Source organism: Mauremys mutica, chromosome 3 (assembly GCF_020497125.1).
Source record: "Mauremys mutica isolate MM-2020 ecotype Southern chromosome 3, ASM2049712v1, whole genome shotgun sequence".
Lineage (NCBI taxonomy): Eukaryota > Metazoa > Chordata > Testudines > Geoemydidae > Mauremys > Mauremys mutica.
Window position 1 is genome coordinate 100,223,288 of NC_059074.1, and position 24,797 is coordinate 100,248,084.

Consider the following 24,797-nt stretch of genomic DNA (forward strand, 5'->3'; position numbering starts at 1 on the left):
ATAACAGCAACAGGCTGCAGCAGGGTGTACTTTCCTGAAGGATAAAGGCCTTCTACTTCACAATATAGACAAGGCATGTCTTGCCCTGTCATGCACACCACAGCAGGGTGTGCTACTTAACACTTGCAAAAGAGTTAGAAGCTTGGCACTCATAAACCGCTGTGAATTTACAAGCTTGCCATAGTTATGTAAAATTAAACAATAATGAATACAAAATACACAGTTAATGGGGTTATTCTCTTGCATAGACTCAAGGACAGGAAAGTGGCAATTGCTGATGCTGTTCTTGTGCAATTGCTCTTTTCAGTGGGTGGAGAAAAAGAATGTCCCCCCTCCCACTTTCTCCCACAATGGTAAATAGCTTCCCTTCTGTTATAAATGGGAACCAGTGAGAGGGTTGAGAGCCTGCCTTCCAGAGGGAGGGACCTGTTCCATTTTGGTGAGATCCCAGAGGGGAAGGTGTGTGGCAGAATGAGTGTCAAACCGAAGACCTCAGCCGGAATCATCTGGGCTCCTTTTTCAAAAGGACAGGTAGAGTGTCTCCAATTTTTCTAAAAATGTGCTTAGAAACACTTGTTTAGGGGTTTTAGACTGGAAATTATGAAGCCACTACTGTCTGTGACCTTTGTTCCTTGTTTCTCTTGGTCTAATTCTCTTTATTAGAAAGGGGGGCATAAAGAATATCGAGTAAGCTACACGTTTAGCACAGGTTTCCACAGCTCTGGATGAGAAGGCACTTTCACCCATGTTAGTCCCAAAGGCAACACTTAGCTTTGTTTTGTTCTTAGTGCAAATGTTATATTTCAAAAATGTTCAGTTAAATTCTGTTTGGTTTGAGAAACTGAAGCACAAGAGAACTTTCTCTTTCCCCACACCAGCTTTGTAGATCTCAAACCTCCCTTATTAACCACACTTGTCATGAACAGAGCCTTCATTTATGGATGAAGGCTGGCCTTGTAAATATGAACAAAAAGTCTAACCATAATTACACTGTAATTGTTAGCAATTTACAGTCTTTATATATGTAATATTGGAGTTCTCCTAATCTTAATGACATCTTGCAGTGTGGAATTCCGCATGTAGACCTGCCCGAGCACATTGAAATCAGTGCAGTCATACTTATTTCAATAATTAGGCACGGCCTACACAATGCCTCTGATGTGATCATACTTGCTTCCAGATCACACCCTCCACTATCGTATATGTAATAATCTGCTTCCAAGAATTATGTTTACTCATTTAATTATGAAGATGGTAACTCTCCCCTCCCGCCACGATGTTCATGGCAGGACATAGGAAATAAATATTCAAGTAGAGAGAGAATACTGGTATGGAAATATTAGCTCAGTAACTTTTGTGAAGCAATACTATTCAAAAACAAATACAAAGAATAAAAAGCTGGTTGGAAAATGTTTTTCTGCAGGAAAAAATGTTTTCAGAAGAAAATTAAAAACTGAAATATTTCAGTTCTGAAGTTTTGCCACTGTGTCTCATGTGAGTTGTAATTCAGATGTATCTTGCTCCTGTTCTCCTCTACAAGCCAGGCTCTCTGGTCAGACTCCATCTCTCATAATGTATCACAGTCTCTCCTCAGTGGGGCTGTAGGGGTGGGAGGGTGAGGCAGCATGGGAATCATGTGGCCATGGTGCATCATGAAATATGAAGTCCAATGCAGTCCTGGCCCACAGATGAGAATAGCAGCACAAGGCACCAGAGCAGCATTTCACAAGTGAAATGTCTTGGTATTCAGTTTTCTGGGGGGAAAAAGCAGATAATTTTAACAAATAAATTGTTTAGTCTAAAATGCAATTTTCCATTGAAAATCAGGTTTGATGGAAATTTTCAATCAGCCCTAGTCTGTTTAGAAATTCCTACCTCAATCAGCTTTGGGGAGAGGGATAGCTCAGTGGTTTGAGCATTGGCCTGCTTAAACCCAGGGTTGTGAGCTCAATCCTTGAGGGGGCCACTTAGGGATCTGGAGCAAAAATTGGTCCTGCCTAGTGAAGGCAGGGGGCTGGACTCAATGACCTTTCAAGGTCCCTTCCAGTTCTAGGAGATTGGTATATCTCCAATTATTGGTCCAGTGGCAAAGCTGACCACTGTCTAGGTGGTCTTCCTATATAAACAGTGTTATATAGAAAACTAAATTTGTCACCTTATTTTCAGGGGTGCTGAGTACCTGCCCCTCCAGCTAAAAATCAATGGCAGTTTTAGGTGTTCAGCACTTTTAAAAATTAGGTCCTCTTTTGTAAGGCTTTCCTTCAGATAAACTTACTAAATCACTCCCAAGCTGAGCTTTTCCTTAGGAAAAACCCTGCCCTCTTCCAGGGGCGGCTCTAGGAATTGCGCCGCCCCAAGCACGGTGGCATGCCGCGGGGGGCGCTCTGGCAGTCGCCGGTCCCGCGGCTCCAGTGGACATCCTGCAGACATGCCTGAGGAGGGTCCGCTGGTCCCACGGCTCTGGTGGAGCATCCGCAGGCATGCCTGCGGGAGGTCCACCGGAGCCGCCTGCCACCCTCCTGCGGCACGGCGCCCCAAGCACGCGCTTGGCGCACTGGGGTCTGGAGCCAGCCCTGCCCTCTTCAGCCTGCTGTAAGGGCATGGTCTTCAGTCCCTTTTTATTCAGCTAGCAGCATTACCCTGTGCTGTAGCCCAGTTCAGCTGTGTCTCAGAAACAAAAGTACACACACTGGAAAAGAAACAGATTCTCTTTCCAGCTTGGCATGTGCTTGCTCCTGTTACCAGCCCACTCTCTTTCTACACACTCCATTTCCAAACTGTAAAGTGCACCTGAGGGTGAGGGCATTCCCCTCCTACATGCACTAATTCAGTGGTTCTCAAGCTATTATACTGGTGACCAGTAGCGTAGCTGGTGGGATTCAGCAGAAGCAGCTGCTTCCGCTCAGGTCGGCAGGCGCAGAAGCGGTGCCTGCCAGCCGCACAGCCGGAGGAGCCACGGGGCGGCAGCGGCAGCCCGGCGCAGAAGCAGCGCCTGCTGGCTGTGCTGCCCGCCGGATGGCCGGAGGAGCCGCAGGGCAGCAGGCCAGTTTGGAAGCGCAGGAGCGAAGGTGAGCGGGGGGGGGGGGGGGAATCTGGTCTGGGGGCGTGGCCAGAGGAGGGGAGCCAAGTGGGGGGTGCCTTTTTTATGTTTTTTGCTCCCCCTACCCTGAAAACCTGGCTACGCCACTGCTGGTGACCCCTTTCACATAGCAAGCTTCTGAGTGTGACACCCCCTCCCACCTTATACATTAAAAACACTTGTTTATATATTTAACACCAATATAAAGGTTGGAGGCAAAGCGGTGTTTGGGGTGGAGGCTAACAGCTCGCAACCCCCCATGTAATAACCTTGTGACCCCCTGAGGGGGTCCCAACTCCCCGTTTGAGAACATCTGCACTAATTAAAGTAACATGCCCATTTATTCTTTTTGAGAGTTACTCCATTTCTGCAATCCATTCCTTAGAAAAACTTACCCCAAGTATCACAAAAAATTATAATGTCTAGACTGATACAAACATGCAATTCATAACGTTTTGCTTTGGCTGAGCTGCTTGTACTCAGATGTGTTAGCTAGACTTGCTTTTCTTTCCCCTTTCTCTTAATTAGCCTACAATATTGTGATGTGTAAACAGTTGCAGCCTCTGGGGTCCCAAGTCCCAGAATGAATGTGTATAATGTAGGGCCAGATTTTCAAAAGAGCTCAGGCTCCAATGTTCCAAGTGCTTTTGAAGATCTGGCTCCAGCGGTGGGAGCTGATCACTTTCAGACATTATCATATCTCAAAAACACACAAAGAAAACCCCCAATAACAAGCAAGGAATTTAAAGTGTGTGTGGAGTGGAATCTGTTAAGCAACATTGAAAATGAAATTCCTAACATTTGCACATGTGAATATCTCAGTTATACACTCCAATGGCCCTGTGCGTGCTCCGTCCCTTTGAAAATCAGACAGGATTCAACATTTGTAAGTTATATACACCCTCTTGTTTCTGAGCATAAGTATAGCCGCTAACTGATGCAGTTAAAAAGAAACTTACTCTATGGGGGCAAGTTATTCCATATTTACCTATTTTAGGGTTTCTTCCACCTTCTAAGGAGAAAAATTACATTTCTCTTCTAGCCCAGTTAGGTGGTACCAGTCAATCATAGAATATCAGGGTTGGAAGGGACCTCAAGGAGGTCATCTAGTCCAACCCCCTACTCAAAGCAAGACCACTCCACAGACAGATTTTTGCCCCAGATCCCTAAAGGCCCCCTCAAGGATTGAGCACACAACCCTGGGTTTAGCAGGCCAATGCTCAAACTACTGAGTTATCCCTGGAGACAAGATATGGGTGTAGATAGAACACTGGTCTGATTCAGCATGGCTGTTTCTCTTATGACATACTGGTCTTAGAATATAGCTATTTCATTTTAAATGTATTTGTTTAAAAAACTCATTTTGGTGTTAGATAAAGTATCTCTTTCCACCGTGAAATAGTTTGTAGTAGAAAGATAATAAACTATGACAACTTTGTTTTGTATTTCTGGCACTGGACTGGTACTCAGGAGACCTAGGTTCAGGTCATGCTCTGCCACAGACTTCCTAAGTAACCTGGGCAAGTAATTTAATCTTTCTGAGCCTCAGTTCCTTATCTGTAACATGACAATACTTCTTTTCTCCCACTTTTTGTTCTATTTAGATTGTAAACTCTTCAGGGCAAAGACTAGGTCTTACTATATACAGGGTGTTGTGACAATAAGCACATTAAAGATTGTGAGGTGCTCAGATACTTCAGTAATGTGGACAATATAAGTAACTAATCTTAGCTGGGGCTTGTAGGTGCTACTGTAACTAAAATAATATATTTTATTAATGTTACCTGCACGTCTCCACTGAATCCAGCTGTCTCCAGGCAATAATTCATATCCTAGTTTGCATGTTCCATTCTCATTTTCCACTGCCAATAACTGAGTCCTGCAAGTCTTGCTCATACAAGTAATTCTCATGCACACACATGGTTTCATTGAAGTCAAGGGGATGGCTCTGATAAGTACAGCTCATAAACATGAGTGGAGCCTTGCATGATGATGTCCTGAATCTGGAGTGTCAAACTTCCGACTTATTTCTATAATAAAGGACTGAGAGGTGTTAGCCGTGAAGTGCTACAGAAAGGACATTGCTGAATCCAGGCACAGGGGAGCTATTTAAATCTGCCTGTTTTGTGCCTTTGAGGCCTCCGGCAGTCTCTCCTCCCTCATGCAGCTGTGCTGTGCACTGCAAAGACAGCTGGGCTGCTTTAAATGTAGCTTGTACTTAAAGCACTTCTTTGGGACCAGTCAGTCAGTTCCCATTTCAACTTTTTAATTAAAAGTCAAACTCTAAAGCAGCCCCCCACAGCTCTGTGCTGGAGCTTGGCTAGAAGAGAAATGTAATTCTCCCCTCTGAAGCTGGGTTACTTCAGAGGAACAAGGAGAGAAACTTCAAAGACTGCTGTGTCCCTCCTCCGGTCCAGCTGCCAAGTTTCCCAAGCAGTCGGCCTCTGACAAACCTTTATCTATAGATCTGAAAAGGAGCCAATTTACCTTTAAAACAACTCAAGTCCCATTAACGTCAGTGTGAGCTACACATGTATCAGGCAGATAGACCGCGCACAATGCAGCAGCTGCTCTCTATGGCACAATGAGTTCATTTCCAGTCTCAAAGCTGGCTAATAATTATTTTTAATGATAAAGAAAATGATCATCTCCTTTTCAATGTAATAGGCAATAGAAGAAACCATTACCCTTACAAAAGACATAAATGCTCTTGTGAACCTTGTAGTGAATGTTTGTTTCAGTATTGTTAACATTCCCTACACCCAGAACTGTTCTTTTTCTTGCATGTAACTAATGCCTTGTCTACACTACTGCTTAAGTCGAAGAAAGTTACGTCGCTCAGGGTGTAAACCCCTCCCGCACGAGCGACGTAACTTACATCGACTTAACGCGGTGTCTACACCGAGCTATGTTGGTGGGATACGTTCTCCCATTGACGTAACTTCTGCCTCTTGTTCAAGTGGATTAATTATGTCCATGGGAGAGCGCTCACCTATCGACTTATCGCATCCTCATCAGACCCACTAAATCGATGCTGCTGCATCAATCGCAGCAGCACCGATATAGCATGCTATGAAGACAAGCCCTTAGATAGAAGCTTTCAGTAATTTCATCTAGAACAAAACATATACAAGAGGACAATGATTTTTGCTTTCACTTGTTTGAAATGACCAGAGGTCATGCTTGTGAGTTCCTAGGCCAGGTTGGATGTGAAAAAGATAAATTTTGTTAGCTGATAGAACTGTTCAAACACAGAGAATGGCTGATGTTCCATTACCTGAAAAATTAGAATAAAGGGCGATTTTCTTTCTTCTTTCAAAATAGATTCTGCTTGATGCTTGTAAACTACTTTTCACGGGCCTGGGGTCCCTTAAGGTGCAGTTATGTGCACCCATGAATCTATTACAGCAATTTGTTTTCTGTGCCCTATTTCAACTACAGCCTCGATCCTGCACCTGGGTCTATGTGGGTGGACCCATGCAGAGCCTGATTCATTTCAGCATGGATCAGGTTGCAGGAGAGGGACCCAGATTTCTTTCCTGGAGAGATTTTTGCCTCCTGTACTTACATCAGAACAGAATAGGTGCTATACTTGTTTTTCTTCCAATCAAATTATTTTAGAGCAGCACATTTACACAGAATGTGTTGTTTAATGTAAATTCTGCTCCAAAACAGGTTTTTCTATAACATAATTGCTCAGGTACATGATCTGCCTGACTTCTTATATTTCTTATTAATAGGCACGGCCAGGAACGGAAGAAGGGCCGGAAGCGGTGAAGAAAGCTGGCCTGATTAAGAAACTAACAGATCAAGGTATTTTTCAAATGGAAAACACAAATTTAAATACAATTAACATTATCCATTATAAACACACCAACAAGTACCCAAGCAATGCTCTGGCATCTTTAATGAAAAAAAAAATGACGGAAACGTTTAAATAAAACCAAAACACTATGTTTGAAAATTTGCAGAAAATTGCAAAGTGCCTAAAAATCACAGAAGCTGTACAAGTTTTGTGCTCACAATTATTTGTCACCCGACAGGATTCCTTAAGTGTTTTGAGACACTTACCTTCTCCATGCAAATTGACCCAGAAGCCCCTATTCTACCCTGCCCCTCCCCTTGGCCAGGAAAAACATGTATTTATTTTAGATTTCTGGTGATGTCATCTTAGCAGATACTCACTTCGTAAGTCAAAAAGTAGATTCCCCTCCCCCCGCCACACAGTCGCTTACAGTATAACTTTATATTTTGTGAAGTCTAACCAAAGGAGGGCTAACTATATATCAAGCCTGGCCTTTCAAATGTGTGTGAATGAAAAAAACAGGCTTAGGCTGAAAATATGTTTCTCATCTCCACCCCTCCAAGGTCAAAACCACTGGAGAGATGTTTTTCAAACGTTTCTGGAGCGGAGGGAAGCTCCCTATGTCACAGCCCCAGTGGTGCTTGGGAGGCTTAGAACTCTGCAGAAGTAGCAGAACCCAACATTTGTTTAGCGTTGAATGAACTGCTGCCTCCCCATGTGACGGAGCGCTGCCTTGTACTTGTACACTGCTGCCTACCTGGTACTTATATAGCCCCCCTTGCCATAGTATCTGAGTGCTCTACAGTCTTCGATGTATTTATTCTCACAGCACCCAAGAGGTAGAGAAGTGCTATTAGCCCCATTTTTCAGCAGGGGAACTCAGGCGCTGACCAACAAAGTCACTTGCCTAAGGTTACACGGGCAGCCTGCAGCAGAGCAGGGAATTGAACCAGGGACTCTCAAAACTAGGACAACACCGTATCCAGGGCACCATTATTATTATTGGTATTCCTGCAGCACCTTGGAGTTCAGGACTCCATTGAGCTAGGTGCTCTACAACCACAGAACAAAACATCAATCCCTGCCCCCAAGAGCTCCCTTCCCTGTAAACTAGCGGCTAGCTCCTTCCTCACCTGCCCTTGTTGACCATCTCCTAGCTACTCAGGAGGGTGAAAGTTTGCTCTCCTTCACATAGGCCTCTGGAAGCCATGCTAGTAATAGCAGCGTAAGCTCCAGCCTCCGGATTTTCAGAATGGTAACCTAGGCAAATGGGTGAGTTGGGTTAGAAGCTGCTCAATAAGGAGCTAAAGAAGAAAAGCAGAGTTATAGATTAAGATGCAAACAAAAAAACACATCTAAGCATAAAATAGCTTTGCAAATTACCTGCTACACAATAATGTTCAATTGTTTTGAACAGGAAATTTTAAATGAAAACTGTACTTCCTTGTGACCTTTACCTTTTTCCTTCCACTGTGCTAATCACAGGGTGTGATGTTAAAGATTATGGAGCCTTGCACTTTGATGACATTAACGATGACAGACCATGTCATAATGCGAAAAATCCCAGAACTGTTGGGCGTGCAAACGAGAAGCTAGCCAGCGCTGTGGCAGAAGTGAAGAAGGATGGAAGAACCTGTGTGGTAGTTGGCGGGGATCACAGGTCATTTGTTATACTTGTCTGTATAAAAGCACGAGTGGCTTTCGGAGCTGCACAAACTACCCAAATGAAGAGCCAGTTCATTTTTAGCTAAGTCCTTTCAGTTCAGTTTCAAGACTAGCAGCTATCTGTTAAATCTGATCAAAAGCCTTTCCCCATGCCAACACCCCTTTAAAAAGGTTGGTAGAAAAAATAATGAGCCATTCAAACAAGCCAAGGCTGTTTCCTACACAGCAGTGTTTGCATTTTAAAAAATGTATGAGGAACCCTCATTTCTGCAGAAGTTAACCTTGGAGTTTTATGTAGATTTGGGTCCCTAATTTTATGCAGTGCAAATAGTTCCAGTAAGGGAGGGGTGGGTAGTTAATGTGGCTGTTCACCAAAGCGCTGATCCAGCAAAGCACTCAAGCATGAACGTAGCTTTAAAGAATGTAAATAGCGTTAGGATTCCCTTAGAGCTCTCGCTTCATTCAGCTTCCCAAGATCTCAGTTCGACTCTAGATTTTGTCACTCAGGTATCGTAATTTGGCATACAGCAATGCTACACTGAGTTGATCAGGGAACATCACAGCTCCAAAGTTATACAGAAACTATTTCTCTTTGTACACATTCACACATCTCATTACATTTACTAGACACTGTATCACTCACTTTAGGATCAGATTGGTTAATCTGTAGGAACCGATCCCAGTAACACATGCTCTAGCCACATGCTGTCCATTTTAGACTTCCTCTTTACCTCATTCTCTACACTCCTAATTTACTTTGTCCCTTGTTATCTAATTCATAGTAAATAGTTCCCTGGGTGTTCTCCCTCTTCCAAAGAATGAGGTCTCCACATGGGTGTTAATTACTTCAGGCCAGGTCTCAACAACAAATAGGCTCATTCATTTCATTGGGACTATTCAAACTGTGCATCTTTAAGCACTTGTGTACTCCCAGCAAAGTGAAGAGGACAACTCAGGTTCTACACATTCTTGAGTGCTTTGCTGGATCAGGGCCCAAATTACCATTCTGGACCAGGGCATGTGTGCAGTATGTGAACTCGCTAGCCATGCTCCTGCCAATGTTCCAGTGTTTTGCCCTGTGCTTCTGGGAGAGTGTTGACCCCGAGCTCAACTCCATAGTACACAGGAAGCCTCACCCTTTCCTTTTCCAGCCTTCCTCTTTCTGGCTTCTCCCCACATAGAAGAAATATAGCATTTCCAGTGCATGAGGAGCCTTCCTTGGCTGCATAGCAGGCTGCAGATTTTCATCCTCAGAGAAAGTTTTACAACAACAAATACTTCTACAAATAAGTTTAGCATGGTGCTGAGAAGGAAAATATATTATGTGCTGTGCCATGTAATGCCTGTGTTTACCCACAACTCTCTGTCTATTCAGCTTGGGAATTGGAAGCATATCTGGCCATGCAAAGATTCACCCTGATCTTGGTGTAATTTGGTTTGATGCCCACACTGATATTAACACTCCAGTGACATCATTATCTGGGAACATGCATGGGCAGCCTGTGGCTTTCCTGCTAAAGGAACTGAAGGACAAGGTAATACAATTGTCATCACCTCTTTACATTGCAAGTATCTTGGAAACTCGCCCTAAACAGATGTGGGTTCTTGCTCATTCTCTGCTGCCCCAATTACTCCCGTAATATTTAGAATTATTAATGGAACCCGCCCACCTATTGCTTCATATTGGGACCCCTTCTCCCCCGTGGATCACCCATGGCTCCTGTGGGCAAGAAGCCTGGCAGTCCCTGCCCTGAACCCTCGGGGTCAGCAAGGGGCTTCAAAGGTCTGCCTCTGGTCGGGAGCCATGGTAAAGGAGGACCCCCAAGGACCCAGTGTCCTATGGCTCTGATTTGGGGCAAGGTTTGATTTTCAGGCTGCTCTCAAGCCATCCACCCTTTCTACACTCACATTTTGGGCATTTAAAGAAGTCAAGCCTTATTCTCCCCATCCCACCCCACTTTGAGGATGAGGCTGTTTGTTGTGGGAGTAACATAGTAAAAATAAAACCTCTTTTGATCCTCTGAGATGCCTGATATTCCAGGATTCTCGTGGATAACCCCGTGCCTCTCTGCTGAAGACATTGTGTATATTGGACTAAGAGATGTGGACGATGCTGAACAGTGAGTCTAGTTCCTCTCTCAGTAGTGCTCAAATGCCACATTTCCCTTGCCTAAATGAATGTGTGGTGTTGCTGCAGACTGCAAAGTAGGTGCCTCCTTGACCAGTGTGAGGCTTCATGTGATGTGATTTGGAAACAACTGGCTAGGCAGTAGTACTGCAGAAAATAATCAGGGTGTGGGGCAGGGGAGGGGGCAGTGGGATATTGTGGATCACAAATTGAATATGAGCCAATAATGTGAAGCAGTTGTGGAAAAAGATTTAATATTCTGGGGTATATTAATGGAGTGTTTGTATGTAAGACACAGGAGGTAATTGTCTCACTCTACCTGGCCTTGGTGAACCCTCAGCTGGAGTACTGTGTCCAATTCTGGGCACCTCACTTTAAGAAAGATCTGGCTAAATCAGAGTGTGTCCAGAGGAGAGCTACAAAAATGAGAAAAGTGTTAGAAAACCTGGCTTCCAAGGAAATGTTAAAATTAAATTGGGGGGGAAATCTGATAACAGTCTCCAAATATGTTAATGGCTGTTATAAAGAGGACGGTGATCTACTGCTCTCCCTGTCCACTGAAGATAGAACAAGAAGTTATGGGCTTAATCTGCAACAAGGGAGATTTAGGTTAGATATTTGGAAAACTTTAACAATAAAGGATAGTTAAGGACTACAGTAGGCTTCCAAGGGAGGTTGTAGAGTCCCTGTCTTTGGAGGTTTTTAAGAACAGATTAGACAAACACCTACCAGAGATGCTCTAGGTTTACTTGGCCCTGCCTCAGCCCTAGATTTCTATGATTCTATGATAATAGAAAATAAAGCAGAAAATAGGCCCACCTTCCCCAAAGACAGACAGCCAATGGACTAAATCTGCAATATATAAATCAAGAACTGCAGGGAGCAGACACTATTTTTAAATATCATTTCACCTCAAAAGATCAAGCTACATTCACCAGAAGTGATTTCCCTCCCCTCCTTTTATATCTGATTCCTCCACTCACGTTCATGAGTGAAATGTTGGGGGGAAATCCAGTGACTATGAAGACTTCCTCCCAAACTGCTCAACCCCTTTTTGCTGACTGAATGAAGCCTGCACCCACAGCCATCAACATCTCTCCTCTACCTTTGGCTCTCTCCTCAAACCAGCTGCCTGCTGCTCTCCTGTGCTGAGGAGTCTCTCCAATTTCTCCAAAGAGAAAAGATGCAATCCAGCAAGGACTCTCAGCTTCCTGCCCATCCCCTACTCTGTACATTTCATCTTTGTTACCTCAGTCTATGTCTCACAGGTCTGTCTCCTTGTCCTCTAATGCCCAGTCCATCCTCTCTACATCATCTCTTTAGCTTTCCCTGCTTTTCTTTGCCTCCCCTCTTATCCTCACCTACCCAGCTGGTTCTTTCATCTTCAGTCATCTGCTTCTCCAATCAAAAACTATCTTCGATCAACTCCTGCCTGTCCAGCTATTGCTCCCATCCCTTCCTCTGTTTGCCTAAACCAGCACATGTATAAATACATACATTTTAAATCCAAATTTAAGAACTTAAATATTGATTTGTAGGCATCTAAATGGTGACTTAATGCATCCAAATTCCAAACTAAATACATATTTCAAATATAACCAATAAAGATTAGGTGCCTATATATGTGCTCAGGTACCCAAGTTCAAAAATTAAGCACTTCAGTATAAGCAGAATACTTTACCCTCCACTCTTGCCTTTATAATTCATTCATCTCATTGATAATTTGTAAACAGAATTAAAATGTAAAATGTACTTAATATTTGTACTTAGTTCTCTGATGGAAGATAACATTTCAGAGGTCAGTGCATTTACAAAATGCTGAAAAAACAATGTACTTTTAGTTGCATTCATAAGCAGTTAATGTGTCTGCCATGTATCTTTCAGCTGTATTCTGAAATCTCTGGGTATTAAATACTATTCCATGACTGAAATAGATCAACTTGGGATTGGGAAGGTGATGGAAGAAACACTTCATTATTTGCTGGCCAAGTAAGTAAAGAAACTATTTCATTTTTTTTAAATACAGGATAAAAATTACACTGCAACCCATGCTCAAAAATGATCAGGTAAATCACCCCAGAATTTTGAGATCCCGGTCAGTTACTGGAGCGCTGCAGGGATGCTGAATAGATACTTGCCAGCACAGTACAGCAAAATTGTTCTAGGACAGTGGGAGAAGGGGCCCTCTATATGTAATAGGACTATGTGATTGTGTTAAAGTTCAACAGATCAAAGGGGTAGAGCGGTGACTGGGGGGGCAAGGGGTCCCCCTGTGCTGCTGGAGGGTCCCATTGGAAAATGACAGGGTTTGAGGGGGAAGGGCAGGCTCAGAGTCAGTTTGCCCTGGCAGTGAGTGGGGGCACTAAGACCCTGAAGCAGCAGTTGCTGCAGGGAGGCAGCATGGAGCTGCAGGGAAGAGGCAGGGACACTCTGCTCCCTCTGGGGCTGGGGGGGGCACTCTGGGGAGGCACAGGGGCGTGGCAGGTGGGGCCGGGGGGGAGACCCAGTCCCAAACGTTGGTGGAGCTGGGCTCTGAATATTGCAGGTGCCCGGGCACCATGTGGGTATATAGCTCGCAGCCCAGGCCTGTATGACATACATTTAAAACACAGTGGTTCGTTTTAATGGTATTTAAATTGGTATCTAATTTTAAAAGTTTGAAGTGAATACTCAACTCACAGCTGTGTCTAAGTCTCTCTTTGGCACTGGATGAGTACAATGGAAGTCGTCAGGCACTGGTCTAGGCCCCTGGGTAACTTCAGAGGCCTCTAGTGTCTTCATGCCATGTACTTTATGGCAGGGACTCTTTCTGATGTTTGTACAATGCCTACCACGATGGGGTTCAGGTTCATGGCCGGGGCGCCTAGGTGCTATGGTAACACAAGTAATAAGTGCCTCCATACTGGCTCTAGGATCTTCTTCCCACCCACAGATCAAACAGAGCTAGGCTGCTAAGGGCTTCCCCCACCTGCTGCTACCGTTGGAACTCTCCGCTGCTCAAGCAGGGATTCCTCTCCATCCTTGGGGCCTACAGTCTCATTGAGGGTAGTAAAAGAGGGCAGTAGTAGCAGGAAGGAGTGATAGGATTACCGGTACATTTAAAAAACAGCACCACTTTAGGCAGAATTCAGGGAAAGCTTTGTCGCAGGGAGATTGTAAGACTAGAACAGTCTCACATCAGGAAATGGTGACAGCATCATCAATTTAGCTCAATTTAGTTCATTTTACTCTAGTGAATATATTCACAAAAATTCACAGCCCGTGACCTGTCCATGACTTTTACTATATACCCCTGACTAAAATGGGAGGGCGGCCCGGGGGGCAGGGAGGAGGTGTTGCGACCTGGGAGGGGCATTCCACAGTGCTCGGGGGGGGGTGTGTGGAGTCATGGCCCAGGGGGTGCCATGGGGGGCTTGGGCAGGCTCCCTATCTAGCTCCTGGGAAGCAATGACCCTAGCTCCACGTGCTGCCTCCGCTCTGCCCCAAGTTCTGGTTGTGCAGCTCCCATTGGCTGGGAATCGTGGACAATGGGAGCTGTCGGGGTGGTGCCTGCAGGCAGAGGCAGCACGTGGAACTAGGAAAGAGGGGAGTTGCTGTTGCCCTTCTGGGGAGCGCCTCCCCTCCCCCGATAAGCATCACACCGCACCCCAACCCCCAGCCCTGAGCCCCTAAACACCCAAACTCCTGCTGCTGGGGAACTGGGAGGCCCGAGACTGCTCCAGCACCAGCCACTGCAGAAGTCACAGAAGTCATGGAATCCATGACTTCTGTGACAAACATGGAGCCAATTTACAATCTGTTCCTTGCTTCACTGTGCTGCCATCCAAGGCAGTAGGTCATTCCTTAACTTCTTTATGTGGCACAAATGTTTTCTAAGTAGGATTCAAGAAGCCTCAATCAGGGGGCGTATTCTTCAATTGTTTGTGAAGAATATTTTCACAGGACCACTTTACAGTTTTTCTGAACATATGTGTTTAATTTTATTTTCTTGTTTTCCACCAATAAAGTAAGAAGAGACCAATTCACCTAAGTTTTGATGTTGATGGCTTGGATCCCTCTCTGACACCAGCTACAGGCACCCCAGTTCCTGGAGGAGTGACTTTGAGAGAGGGTATCTTTGTAGCAGAAGAACTTTATAGAACAGGTACAACAAACACCTGAAAATTCTGAATACAGGTTTATATTTAACATTTGCAATGTCTACCTACAGCATTTGAACTGTTATAGTGAGGGATTTTCTAACTTTGAGGTACATATTGGATTTTTGCACTGCTTTAATATATGAGGAATTCACAAATCAAATAAGAGAATGTGATATTCACTACTGCATAGTAGTGATGTAGGATGAAGGCTGATGAGCTCACAATTTAGCTGTGGATGTACAGAGTAAAGCCTGATTTAGTTCTTAGTCTATAGTTAAAACTAAGTGAGCATTGCCTAAGGCCTTGTCTACACTAAAGAGAAAAGTTGATCTAACCTACGCAATTTGAGTTACGTGAATAGATCCACACTATTTTTTGAGTTACATGATTTAGATCCACACTACACGATTTCGCGGGTCCGATTTAGCGGGTCTTCACTAGACCCACTAAATCAACCGCCAATGCATCGATCGCTGCAGCGTTGATCCTCTGGTAAGTGCAGACACGCTCTCAGACATACCTGTCATTAAAATTACAATAGCTTGTGGCTCTGACTAGGAGAAAGAAAAGGAAAAGAAAAAGAATCCTATTTGCCATGCTTTATTTGGAATCTATGGACTGGGTAGTGACACAGACTTGGCAGAGCTCCCATTGCTGAATACTCAGTAGACGCCTATGTTTGAAATTTAAGCACTGGATTGTGCATGCTATTAAGCCCACTGAGTCTGAGAAACAGACTCTCTTCCAGTTTGCAGACTCCCTGGCTGGTACCCCTTTTTGTAAGTGGGACCCCATCATTCAAATGCAGTAGGCTTCAAGACCAATGCTGAACTACCACCCCCAAGTCTCACCAATAACTTAAACATACCCTTCCCCCTGACACTTCACTCAGCAAGCATAAGAGACTTAAGATGTGTGCAAAAGTAACAAAGCCTTCACAAACATCTCTCACCCTCCTTTGTCCTCACCACGCAGAGCCCTTTGGGTTTTGGTCAGTTCTTTTAGAGTCCCAAGTCCTTCCTCTCTCTGGCTCACTCTTGTATTCTTGTCCTGGTCACTGAGAGACAGCTGCTAAGAACAGGCCATGTACGTTTAGACCTTTAAGCCCCCTCTGACACGTGAACCTCCTGGTCTCCCCGTCAGGTGATCAAGGCCCTCCCCTGGGTGATCTGTTTTTTTGGTTACCACTCACCAAAGTCCGGACTGGAAAAACTGGTTTCTTGCAGCTTGCCACCTTCTTTAGCGTACCCATTGTATTGCCAGAGAAAAGTCATTCAATGTTTACAGCCCTTGACTGCTTTGCAATGTACACTATCACCACCTCTTGGAATTCCAGTCCAAAATAAAGGCAAAAAGACAACAGGGAAGGCACAATGTTGTTGTAGCCACGTCGGTCCCAAGATATTAGAGGAACAAGGTGGGTGAGGTAATATTGTTTATCGGACCAACTTCAGTTGGAGAGAGAGACAAGCTTTCAAGCAACACAGAGCTCTTCTTCAGGTCAGGGAAAAGAACTAAGAGTGTCACAGCTAAACCCAAGATCAAAGAGATACATGTAGTTTAGCATAAGCATCTGTTCTAAGGGCCCATTCAAATCTAAACTTTCAGGAATACTTTGCCCACGGCATTCTAAATAGTGAATCCAGATGATCTCAAACCAGTGTGGCTACATCTGGTAATATCACCTCACCTTTTTGCCTACAGATTAAAACAGGATTAGGATTGATCAAAGCAGAGAAAGTGTCACCCTCTCTTAGTATAGGAAAAGAAAATGAAAGTATTGCTGAAGAGTGGAGCTCATGAAAATTAAAACTGGAGGGGACAGAGTAGTGAGTTAAATAGCAGGTTTTGAATACCTAGATGTTCTGGACCCAAAGGTTCAAATGTCCCCTAACATCTCATCCTTTCTTCAGAGAGATTAATAGTGCCATATAGCTTACTCTCTGCGCAGGGCTTTTGTGTAAGACCTTTAACTGAAGTCCTGTCTGCTCTCATATGACATTTTGCATGAACAGGGATTTAGTAATGTCCATAGGCTACATTTCCCATGCTGTCCCTACTGTGTAGCACTCTGGGCTCTGTGTAGCTGTTGCACTCCCACCACAGCTACCTGTGTTTTAGTGGCATTTAGTTTGCGAAGTGCTTTGTCAATTCATTGGAACGCAGGTGTTCGATAAAATGTAAAAACAGACACAAAGAAAGTTAGAAATCACCTGCAACTTTATAGTATGGGAGCCCCAACAGGCAGAGAGCTGATGTAGCTGGCTCCTATTACTTCTTCTTTACACCCCTTGGCTCAGACAACATATTGGGGGTGGGACTGAATGGGTCCTGGGCAGGGAGGGGGAAGAAGCCAGAGCATTCTGCACTTTGGCTGTGCCTCAGGTAGTGTATGAACCCTGGGGACAAAGCTAGCTGGTTCAAATTAGAGTAGCCTCCCCAACGATGCCTGAGGCTGAGGATTAGAGTCCTAACTAGCTCTGATACCAGCTCCTTGTTGTGGTGTCCAGCAGAAGATGAGCACAGTAGAATATCAAACTCTAAATAGCTGCATCCTACACTGGGAAAAAGCACATTACTAGTTGAGTCTTCTTATACTAGCCTTTGTTAATGTTGATAAAGAACAAAGGCAAAACCCAACAGGGGAAAAACACATCCTGCCTTGGAACCTCTGTGGTACTGAGTTTGGAATTTCTTGACCTGAAAAGAAAATTATGTATCAATTGAAAGTTTTCTCAGTATAACTATCATTTGTTATTGCAGGGTTGCTATCAGCAGTAGATATAATGGAGATCAATCCATGTCTTGGGAAGACACAAGAAGGAGTTGACTCAACGGTCAACACAGCTGTTTCAATTATCTTATCCTGTTTTGGTAAAGCACGTGAAGGTTCTCATAGTTCCAGCTACCGTATACCCAAGCCACAAAAATCCATCTGAACATATACTATTATGTTCCAAGAAGTTTTTCAGTCCTAAAGTACACCTCTACCCCAATATAAGGCGACGCAATATAACACGATTTTGGATATAATGCGGTAAAGCAGCGCTCGGGGGGGGGGCAGGGCTGCGCACTCTGGTGGATCAAAGCAAGTTTGATATAACGCAGTTTCACTTATAACGCGGTAAGATTTTTTGGCTCCCGAGGACAGCGTTATATCGAGATAGAGGTGTATAATATTTTGTTAATGACAGTTGCTTACTGAATGACTTTGGTAACCTCAAGCATGAAAATAAGCTTTTCATCGAAGCTCAGACACTAATGAGACAGTAATTCTCGCTCATGCTAATGGAGGCTGGTGAAGTTAAGTGTCAGATTTGCTCATGCTGTTTTCTACTTTATGACAAATTCTAAAAGTCAAGTCAAACCATTTATTACCACTATTGCAGTAAATTACATTATTACTTCTATTTACTGACCCTGTTTTCGTTGCTCTCTATAAAGTTCTTGGTTCGTTAAAAAGAAAGTGGACATTTTTCTTATGCACTAAACTAAGTTTTCTGGAAGAGATTGCAAACTGTTAGTACTAGATAATCCTTCAACAAATTTCTACATGCAAAAACAACCCCCTACGTAGTAAGTAACATTACTTTAGCTCATCTTCTGCATTACTAAAACTTGAGTCAACACATCTAACATGTTATCTTACAAATTAAAAAGAAATTGACATTTTAAAATACCAAGTAACTGCATTTGGGAAGTAGTTTTATAATGGGCATGTATGTTTCATTATAAATGAAATATTAATCAACATTATATTGAAATTTTGCAGACAGACGAATATACAGATGTGCTCTAGGCATTATTTTGGGGAAGTTCTATTGCCTGTGTTCTACAAGAGGTAGATCACAATGATCACAATGGTCTCTTCTGGCCTCGGAATCTATGGCTCTATGAAACCATGGAATGAGAATGTACCATGTGAACTCCCTCTGGTGGCTAATAACTAAACTGAACTTCTTCCAGAGTCTGATCTCAGTTGTCAGATAACTTTGGCATTACAGACAGTTATTCGAGTGTTACTAGATGAGTTTCCTCTGATCAAATACATTATATACAAAAATACCTAGGGTGACCATATTTCCCTAAGGGAAAACAGAACACTGTGTGAGGTAGCCCGAGTCCCTTCCCCACTGCCCCCCCACTGCTCACCTGAGCCCTGCCTCCCCCCCTGCGCATGGGGCTGGCATTGCTGTTCACCCCCTCCCTCCCCTGCATGTTCCTCTGTACCCCACCCCACTTTTTTGACAAAAGTGGGCATGTGTCCCATTTGCTCTTGAGAATTGATCAAGCTGGCAAAAGCAAACAGGACACATGCCCACTTTTGCCAAAAAAGTCAGGACAGCTGGGCCAGGGCTTAAAAAAGGGACTGTCCTGGCCAAAACAGGACATATGGTCACCCTAAAAATACCAGATCGTTAAAAACAGTCAGCTAAATGCATGCCTCTGCATTCTCCATGCTGCCTCCTACACAGAGAACAATCTCTCAATTCTTATGCATCAGGCCCTTCTTTCACCTCCTGCAAATCTGATTATTCATACCTGCTGTGTTTGTCACAAACATTAACCCATGCTGCCATTGCCTGGGCAGCTGAGGGTCTCACCTTCAGTTTTAAACTCTACGATCAGCCACCCAAATGTAGGACTGAAATTGTACACAAACTATGCTTTGCTGTGATAGTCATTTAAAGCATGAACAAAAAAGCACAACTTCTAACCTAGAGCATTAGTCCAAAGTAGGCAACATTAGGCAAACAATCATTTCTTTTTAGACCACTGGTGGTTAAGATAAGAGATTAAAGGACTCTCACATCAAACAATGCTGGTGTCTGTTTCTGTTGGTCAGGTACCTTATTCCAATGGTCTAGGGCAGCAGTTCTCAACCCATGGAAATAGCTCAGCTCAGCTGTCTGCTAAAGGCCCTCCTGCATGCTCAGGGTCTGCCGGGTTCCCAGCTGTCCGGTGTGAAGGGGTCCGAGCTGCCAAGTGTGGAGGAGTCCAGCCAGGCTGCCCCACTGCCCAGGGTGGCAGGGATGGGGTCGGGGCTCCTGGCCTGTCCTGCATGGTGGGAATCCAGAGTCGGGTCAGGGGCTCCAGCGGGGTCTGGGTCCAGGGCACTTACTCAGCCCCATGAGCTCTGGGGTCCAGGTCCAGGGCAGCCGGCCGGTCCCGATGGGTCTGGGGCTGCTGACTGGACTGGCAGGGTCCAGGGGTCTGGGCAGCCAGGCGGTCCTGCGAGCTCCAGGGCCTTATTGGAATTGCAGGAGGCAGGCGGGCAGAAGCCCGTCCACATCTAAAGGCCCTTCCCGTAGCCTTGCAGGAGGAGCCACTGGACCCGGGTTCCAACTGAATGTGGGGGACAACTAAAGAAGAATGGGGAAAGGAGTGGGGGTCATAGGTTCAAAACTAGGGATGCAGATGGGGACACCGAGCAGAAAACCACAGACAGCCCCACGGCTCCTCAAAGTTATCTAGGAAGCCAGCAGATGCGGTCCACAGGAACTCTGCCCGGATATGTGAGACAAGGGAGGAACCGATAGAGGCGCCACAGTCGCAGAGCACCTCCCCATCCAGCATCCTCCTCCTGGAATTGTATATATGGCCACTTTGGAGCTTGCCAGTTCGCTTTCAAACTGTGCCAAGGGAACAACTCTACACAGCCAGGAGGAGATTGACTAGGAGGTCTTGCAACTTCGTGGGGCCATGGACAGGGTGTGTATATGAAAAGGTATGGGGATAAGTGCAGCCAGAACCTCAACTGGAGGTTCTGGAGGAGCCAGGGGCTGCAGCCTGGTGCATTCTAGTTAGACACGCACCAGGGTCTCCCTCACACAGCAAAAGGGGCAGGCGTCAGGGTTGGGGATGAACCGTGCCAGGTACATGCCCATGCTCACGGCTCTATTGAGGAGCCACCAACCGACATCCTGGGCAGGCCATGGGACTAGGGTGGAATATAGGCTGGTCCACTGGGGTCCCTCCCCCTCTATGGGTAGTAAAAGGTCCTGCCACTTGGTATCGTGGTGGGACATGACGGTGAAGAAGGGAAATGTGTGGAGAATGAACTTGTAGAGCTGTTCCCTTGGTGTGGTTCAAAAGGTGTCTGGGGTGGGCAGCCGTTGTCCCCACAGGGCCCAGGACAGCTGCATGGCGAGGTCCAGGGTAGCCAGCCGGCCCCACAGGGTCCAGGGCAAGCAGTGGGGTGGCCTGCACAGTGAGGGACGGGGTTGGGGCTGCTGCTGCCCTGCCACCTGGCCCCTGTGGACCACAATGTGTAATAATCAGTTGAAAACTACTGGTCTAGGCCGACAACCTTGGAATCCTGCTAATGAGCTTTGCACACACATCAAAAGGAGACTATATCCCAACACGTTTATGTATTTAAAAAATACTTAAACCCATTGGACAGTGTTTCTACTACCTAGCTAAAGACAGACTGACTCAGGAGACTGTTAATGGGACAGAGAGCCTTTCAGCTTTAGGTCACAGGTTCAAACTCAGGCTGGTAGTGGCCAAACATTATCTTTTGATGGCCTCAGTCCAATTTCACATTTTGTCATCTCTGCATAGGCCAGGAACTGAAGGAGCTTAGACACTGAGCTACTGAACCCATTTAAGTACACAAGTAGACCCTAGATGGATGGAGAGGGCTAATTTACATTGTTGCAGCTTGCTTAGTGAAGAAACAAAAGATTTCAGGCTCCAATTTTAAAGGGTGAGAAAAACCTCATAGGTTTAAGGGTTACCAATAGCTCTAAACATTTGTTCCTAAAAGCAAGAGACCAAATTCTCTGTTACTCTCCATGCAAGACCAATGATGCTACAAAGAACTGCAGATGTAGATTCTAGTCCCAGGCTAACCCCAAGAATTATTTCTACATAGTATAGGACTATCCTGTAGTGTGTGGGCACAAAGTAGTTGCTATTGCTCGGTCAGAGGGCACACACGCACAAGTAATGAAGCTTGATACTTATACAGCATTTTTCATTCATACATCTTAACCCTGTTTAGAAAGGTGAGCAAATATCATCTCAGTTTTGCAGAGAAGTAAATTGAAATTCAGAGAGGAACGTCATTTGACCAAAGTGATAGAGCAGACCTGGGAACAGAACTCAGCCCTTCTGTGTCCCAACCCTATCAATTGACTCTTTGGCTCTGCCCCAGAATAACTTCTGGAGAGGCCTCTGGAGAAGCAGACTAAACTTCCAAGATGTGTACTGGATTTCTGGAGGGCACCTAGCTGCAGTGTGTTACCAAATCCAGTCTGGCAGGCACGAGAATCACTTAACTCAACTTTGGAATGGAGCAAGACAGCTTTTCAAGCAGCATGCAGAAGTAACACTGTTCGTCTCCTAAACTGTTGTGAAGTTGTATCCCCTATGCAAACTGTAAGATGAATATAGGTAAGGAAGTTCATTATTACTCACACTGGAGCATTTGTTAGAATCCCAGGGGGTATGTATGATTTAAAAGATAGCATCTCAACAATATAGTGCCTTCTAACAGTATGCTAGGTGTTGACTATGCAGACTGATATGAAGAATTCTTTCTACTGAATAAATACTATTTTTATAGCACCAGGGCTTTTAGCGGGAGGTGCTCATTAGGCCTAACCTTACTAAACTTGTGAGTTCTGTGGAAATCATCATCTGAGATGGTATTGTTGTAGAACTGAAGATTTAGGACACAGACTTAGATGTTCTAATTAACCCCTATTTTTAAACTGAAGAGCATGGCAAATAAATAATAAGGCATAAGATGGCAAACAGTATTAACATAAACTTCAAGGGTTTTCTTTAATTAAAAAAGTCTTTAAAGATGTCAAATCAAAATGAAGCAGCAGGCTGGAGATGGTTCTCTTCCCTTGTTACACAATGTCACCAAATTCAGATCAAAGAGAGTTTCATCCTGGTCAATAGAAAAGAGTCTTCACATAGTGTTATATCCTTGGGGCAGCCGGTGTAGGAAGCAATCACTTGAGGCCAGAGAGCAGACAGCTAACCAAAACCTCCATTTTATTTACAGACACAGAGAGCTCACTCAGCCGGTTGAAACCGGCTGAGCTATCCCTTAATAGTCTAACTCAGTTGCCATAGTAACAAAACCCATGACAACCAAATACACAACATATTCCTCCCCCCCTAATAAGAACATCCCCAAAATAAAACACACACTAAACTAGAGAAGGAGGGTAGACTGCCTCCATTCCCGGCTAAACCCTGGGGATTATTTTGCCCCATAACCGTGGGTTCTCCCTAACTAAAGATCCAGCCGATGAGGAGGCCTTCTGTCTCTAGGTGGATTACGGCGAACTTCTGGTGTTGTTGCACCCGAAAATACTAGGGGCTCAGGGTCCGCAGCACGAATAGGTGAGGAGGTGGTATCAGCTCGTGCTGGGCAAAGGGGTATCTCAGCTGCCGGCGGTAATGGAGGAGAACAGTCAGGAACAGGTGACTCATGATTCGGTGTCTCACCAGGAGGGGTGAAGTCAGACCCCTCAACTGCAGATGCGTCCTGAAGACTGGCATGACCTGGCAACAGCTGATCTACATGTCGCCACCAGGTAAGATTCTCTGCAGTCCGGACTGTATAGGAAACAGGTCCTGTTTGAGTGATGACTGTGGCCGGGACCCATTTAGCTCTGGAAGTATAATTCCGAGCCAAAACTGGCTGTCCTGGGCTAAAGGTTCGGTCTTTTGCTCTGGGTGCCCGTCTGATGACTTGATATTGCTGCTGATGTTGCACAGTTTGTCTGGGTTCAGAAGGTTTCAGCAGATCAAAGCAAGTGCGCAGCTGTCGTCCCATCATTAGAAAGGCTGGGGAAGCCTGGGTCGTAGCATGAGGTGTGTTTCTATAGGAAAGTAAGAAGGTATCCAGACGCTTTTGAATGGAGTGTTGTCCCTTTGCTGATTTCAAAGCGTTTTTCATTGTCTGCACAAATCTTTCAGCTAATCCGTTGGTGGACGGATGATATGGTGCTGACGTGATGTGGTGTATCCCATTTGCCTTCATAAAATTTTGAAACTCCTGAGAGACGAACTGCGGTCCGTTGTCGCTCACAAGTTGTTCTGGCAGACCAAAACGACTAAAGAGTCCTCGTAGTTTTTGAATAGTACTCTCTGCAGTAGTGGACTGCATTATAGAGACTTCTGGCCATTTAGAATGGGCATCTACTGCCACCAAGAACATGCTTCCTTCAAGGGGGCCAGCAAAGTCAACGTGAATACGTTGCCACGGGTTTTCAGGCCAGTCCCATGGGTGTAGGGGTGCCAACTGGGGTGCATGTCTTACACCCTGACATGACATACAAGCTTTTGCCTTCTCTTCAATAGCACTGTCCAATCTAGGCCACCAAAAATAGCTTCGTGCAATTTCCTTCATGCGCACTATTCCACAGTGACCGGAATGTAGCTGTTCTAACATCTGTGATCTCAGGGGTGGTGGAATAATGACACGCCTCCCCCACAACAAACAACCAGATTGGACCGATAACTCCGTCCGCCTGGACATGTAGGGAACAAGGTCGGGTGAGACTGGAGAGGTTTGTCGAGATTTTCCATGCATCACCAGGTCCATAACTTGGGATAATACTGGGTCAACGTGGGTTGCCTTCTTTATCTGAGTAGCAGTGATGGGTGTATTCTCTACCTGTTCAAAGTAGAAGATTTCCTTTTGGGCACTATCTTGATGTTTGACCGGTAAAGGCAACCTTGAGAGGCCATCTGCATTGCCGTGCAGAGTGGATTTCCGATATTTGATTTCATATGTGTGTGCAGAAAGTATCAATGCCCAACGTTGCATACGACTAGCAGCTAATGGGGGAATGCCTGTGTAGGGTCCAAAAATTGATGTCAGAGGTCGATGGTCTGTAAGAAGAGTAAACTTTCGCCCAAACAGGTACTGATGAAACTTCCTAATTCCAAAAACAATTCCTAATGCCTCACGTTCGATTTGGGCGTAGTTAGTTTCTGCTTTGCTTA

The 24,797-nt window shown here is 44.9% G+C and overlaps 1 protein-coding gene across 2 annotated transcripts in view; it reads left to right on the forward strand.

The window, feature by feature from the left end:
* The first annotated feature begins 378 nt into the window (after positions 1 to 378).
* Positions 379 to 24,797, forward strand: part of ARG1 (arginase 1) — an 84,797-nt gene continuing 60,378 nt past the window's right edge. Inside the window, exons 1-8 of one of the 2 annotated variants that reach the window (XM_045011997.1) lie at positions 379 to 531; positions 6,820 to 6,892; positions 8,370 to 8,544; positions 9,925 to 10,084; positions 10,575 to 10,669; positions 12,562 to 12,666; positions 14,685 to 14,821; positions 17,583 to 19,636. In XM_045011997.1, the coding sequence (XP_044867932.1) occupies positions 379 to 531; positions 6,820 to 6,892; positions 8,370 to 8,544; positions 9,925 to 10,084; positions 10,575 to 10,669; positions 12,562 to 12,666; positions 14,685 to 14,821; positions 17,583 to 17,758 (1,074 nt within the window). In that variant the 3' untranslated portion in view covers positions 17,759 to 19,636. Of the gene's footprint in view, positions 532 to 6,819; positions 6,893 to 8,369; positions 8,545 to 9,924; positions 10,085 to 10,574; positions 10,670 to 12,561; positions 12,667 to 14,684; positions 14,822 to 17,582; positions 19,637 to 24,797 lie in introns of those variants that run through there. The other variant, XM_045011998.1, reaches the window with a different exon arrangement.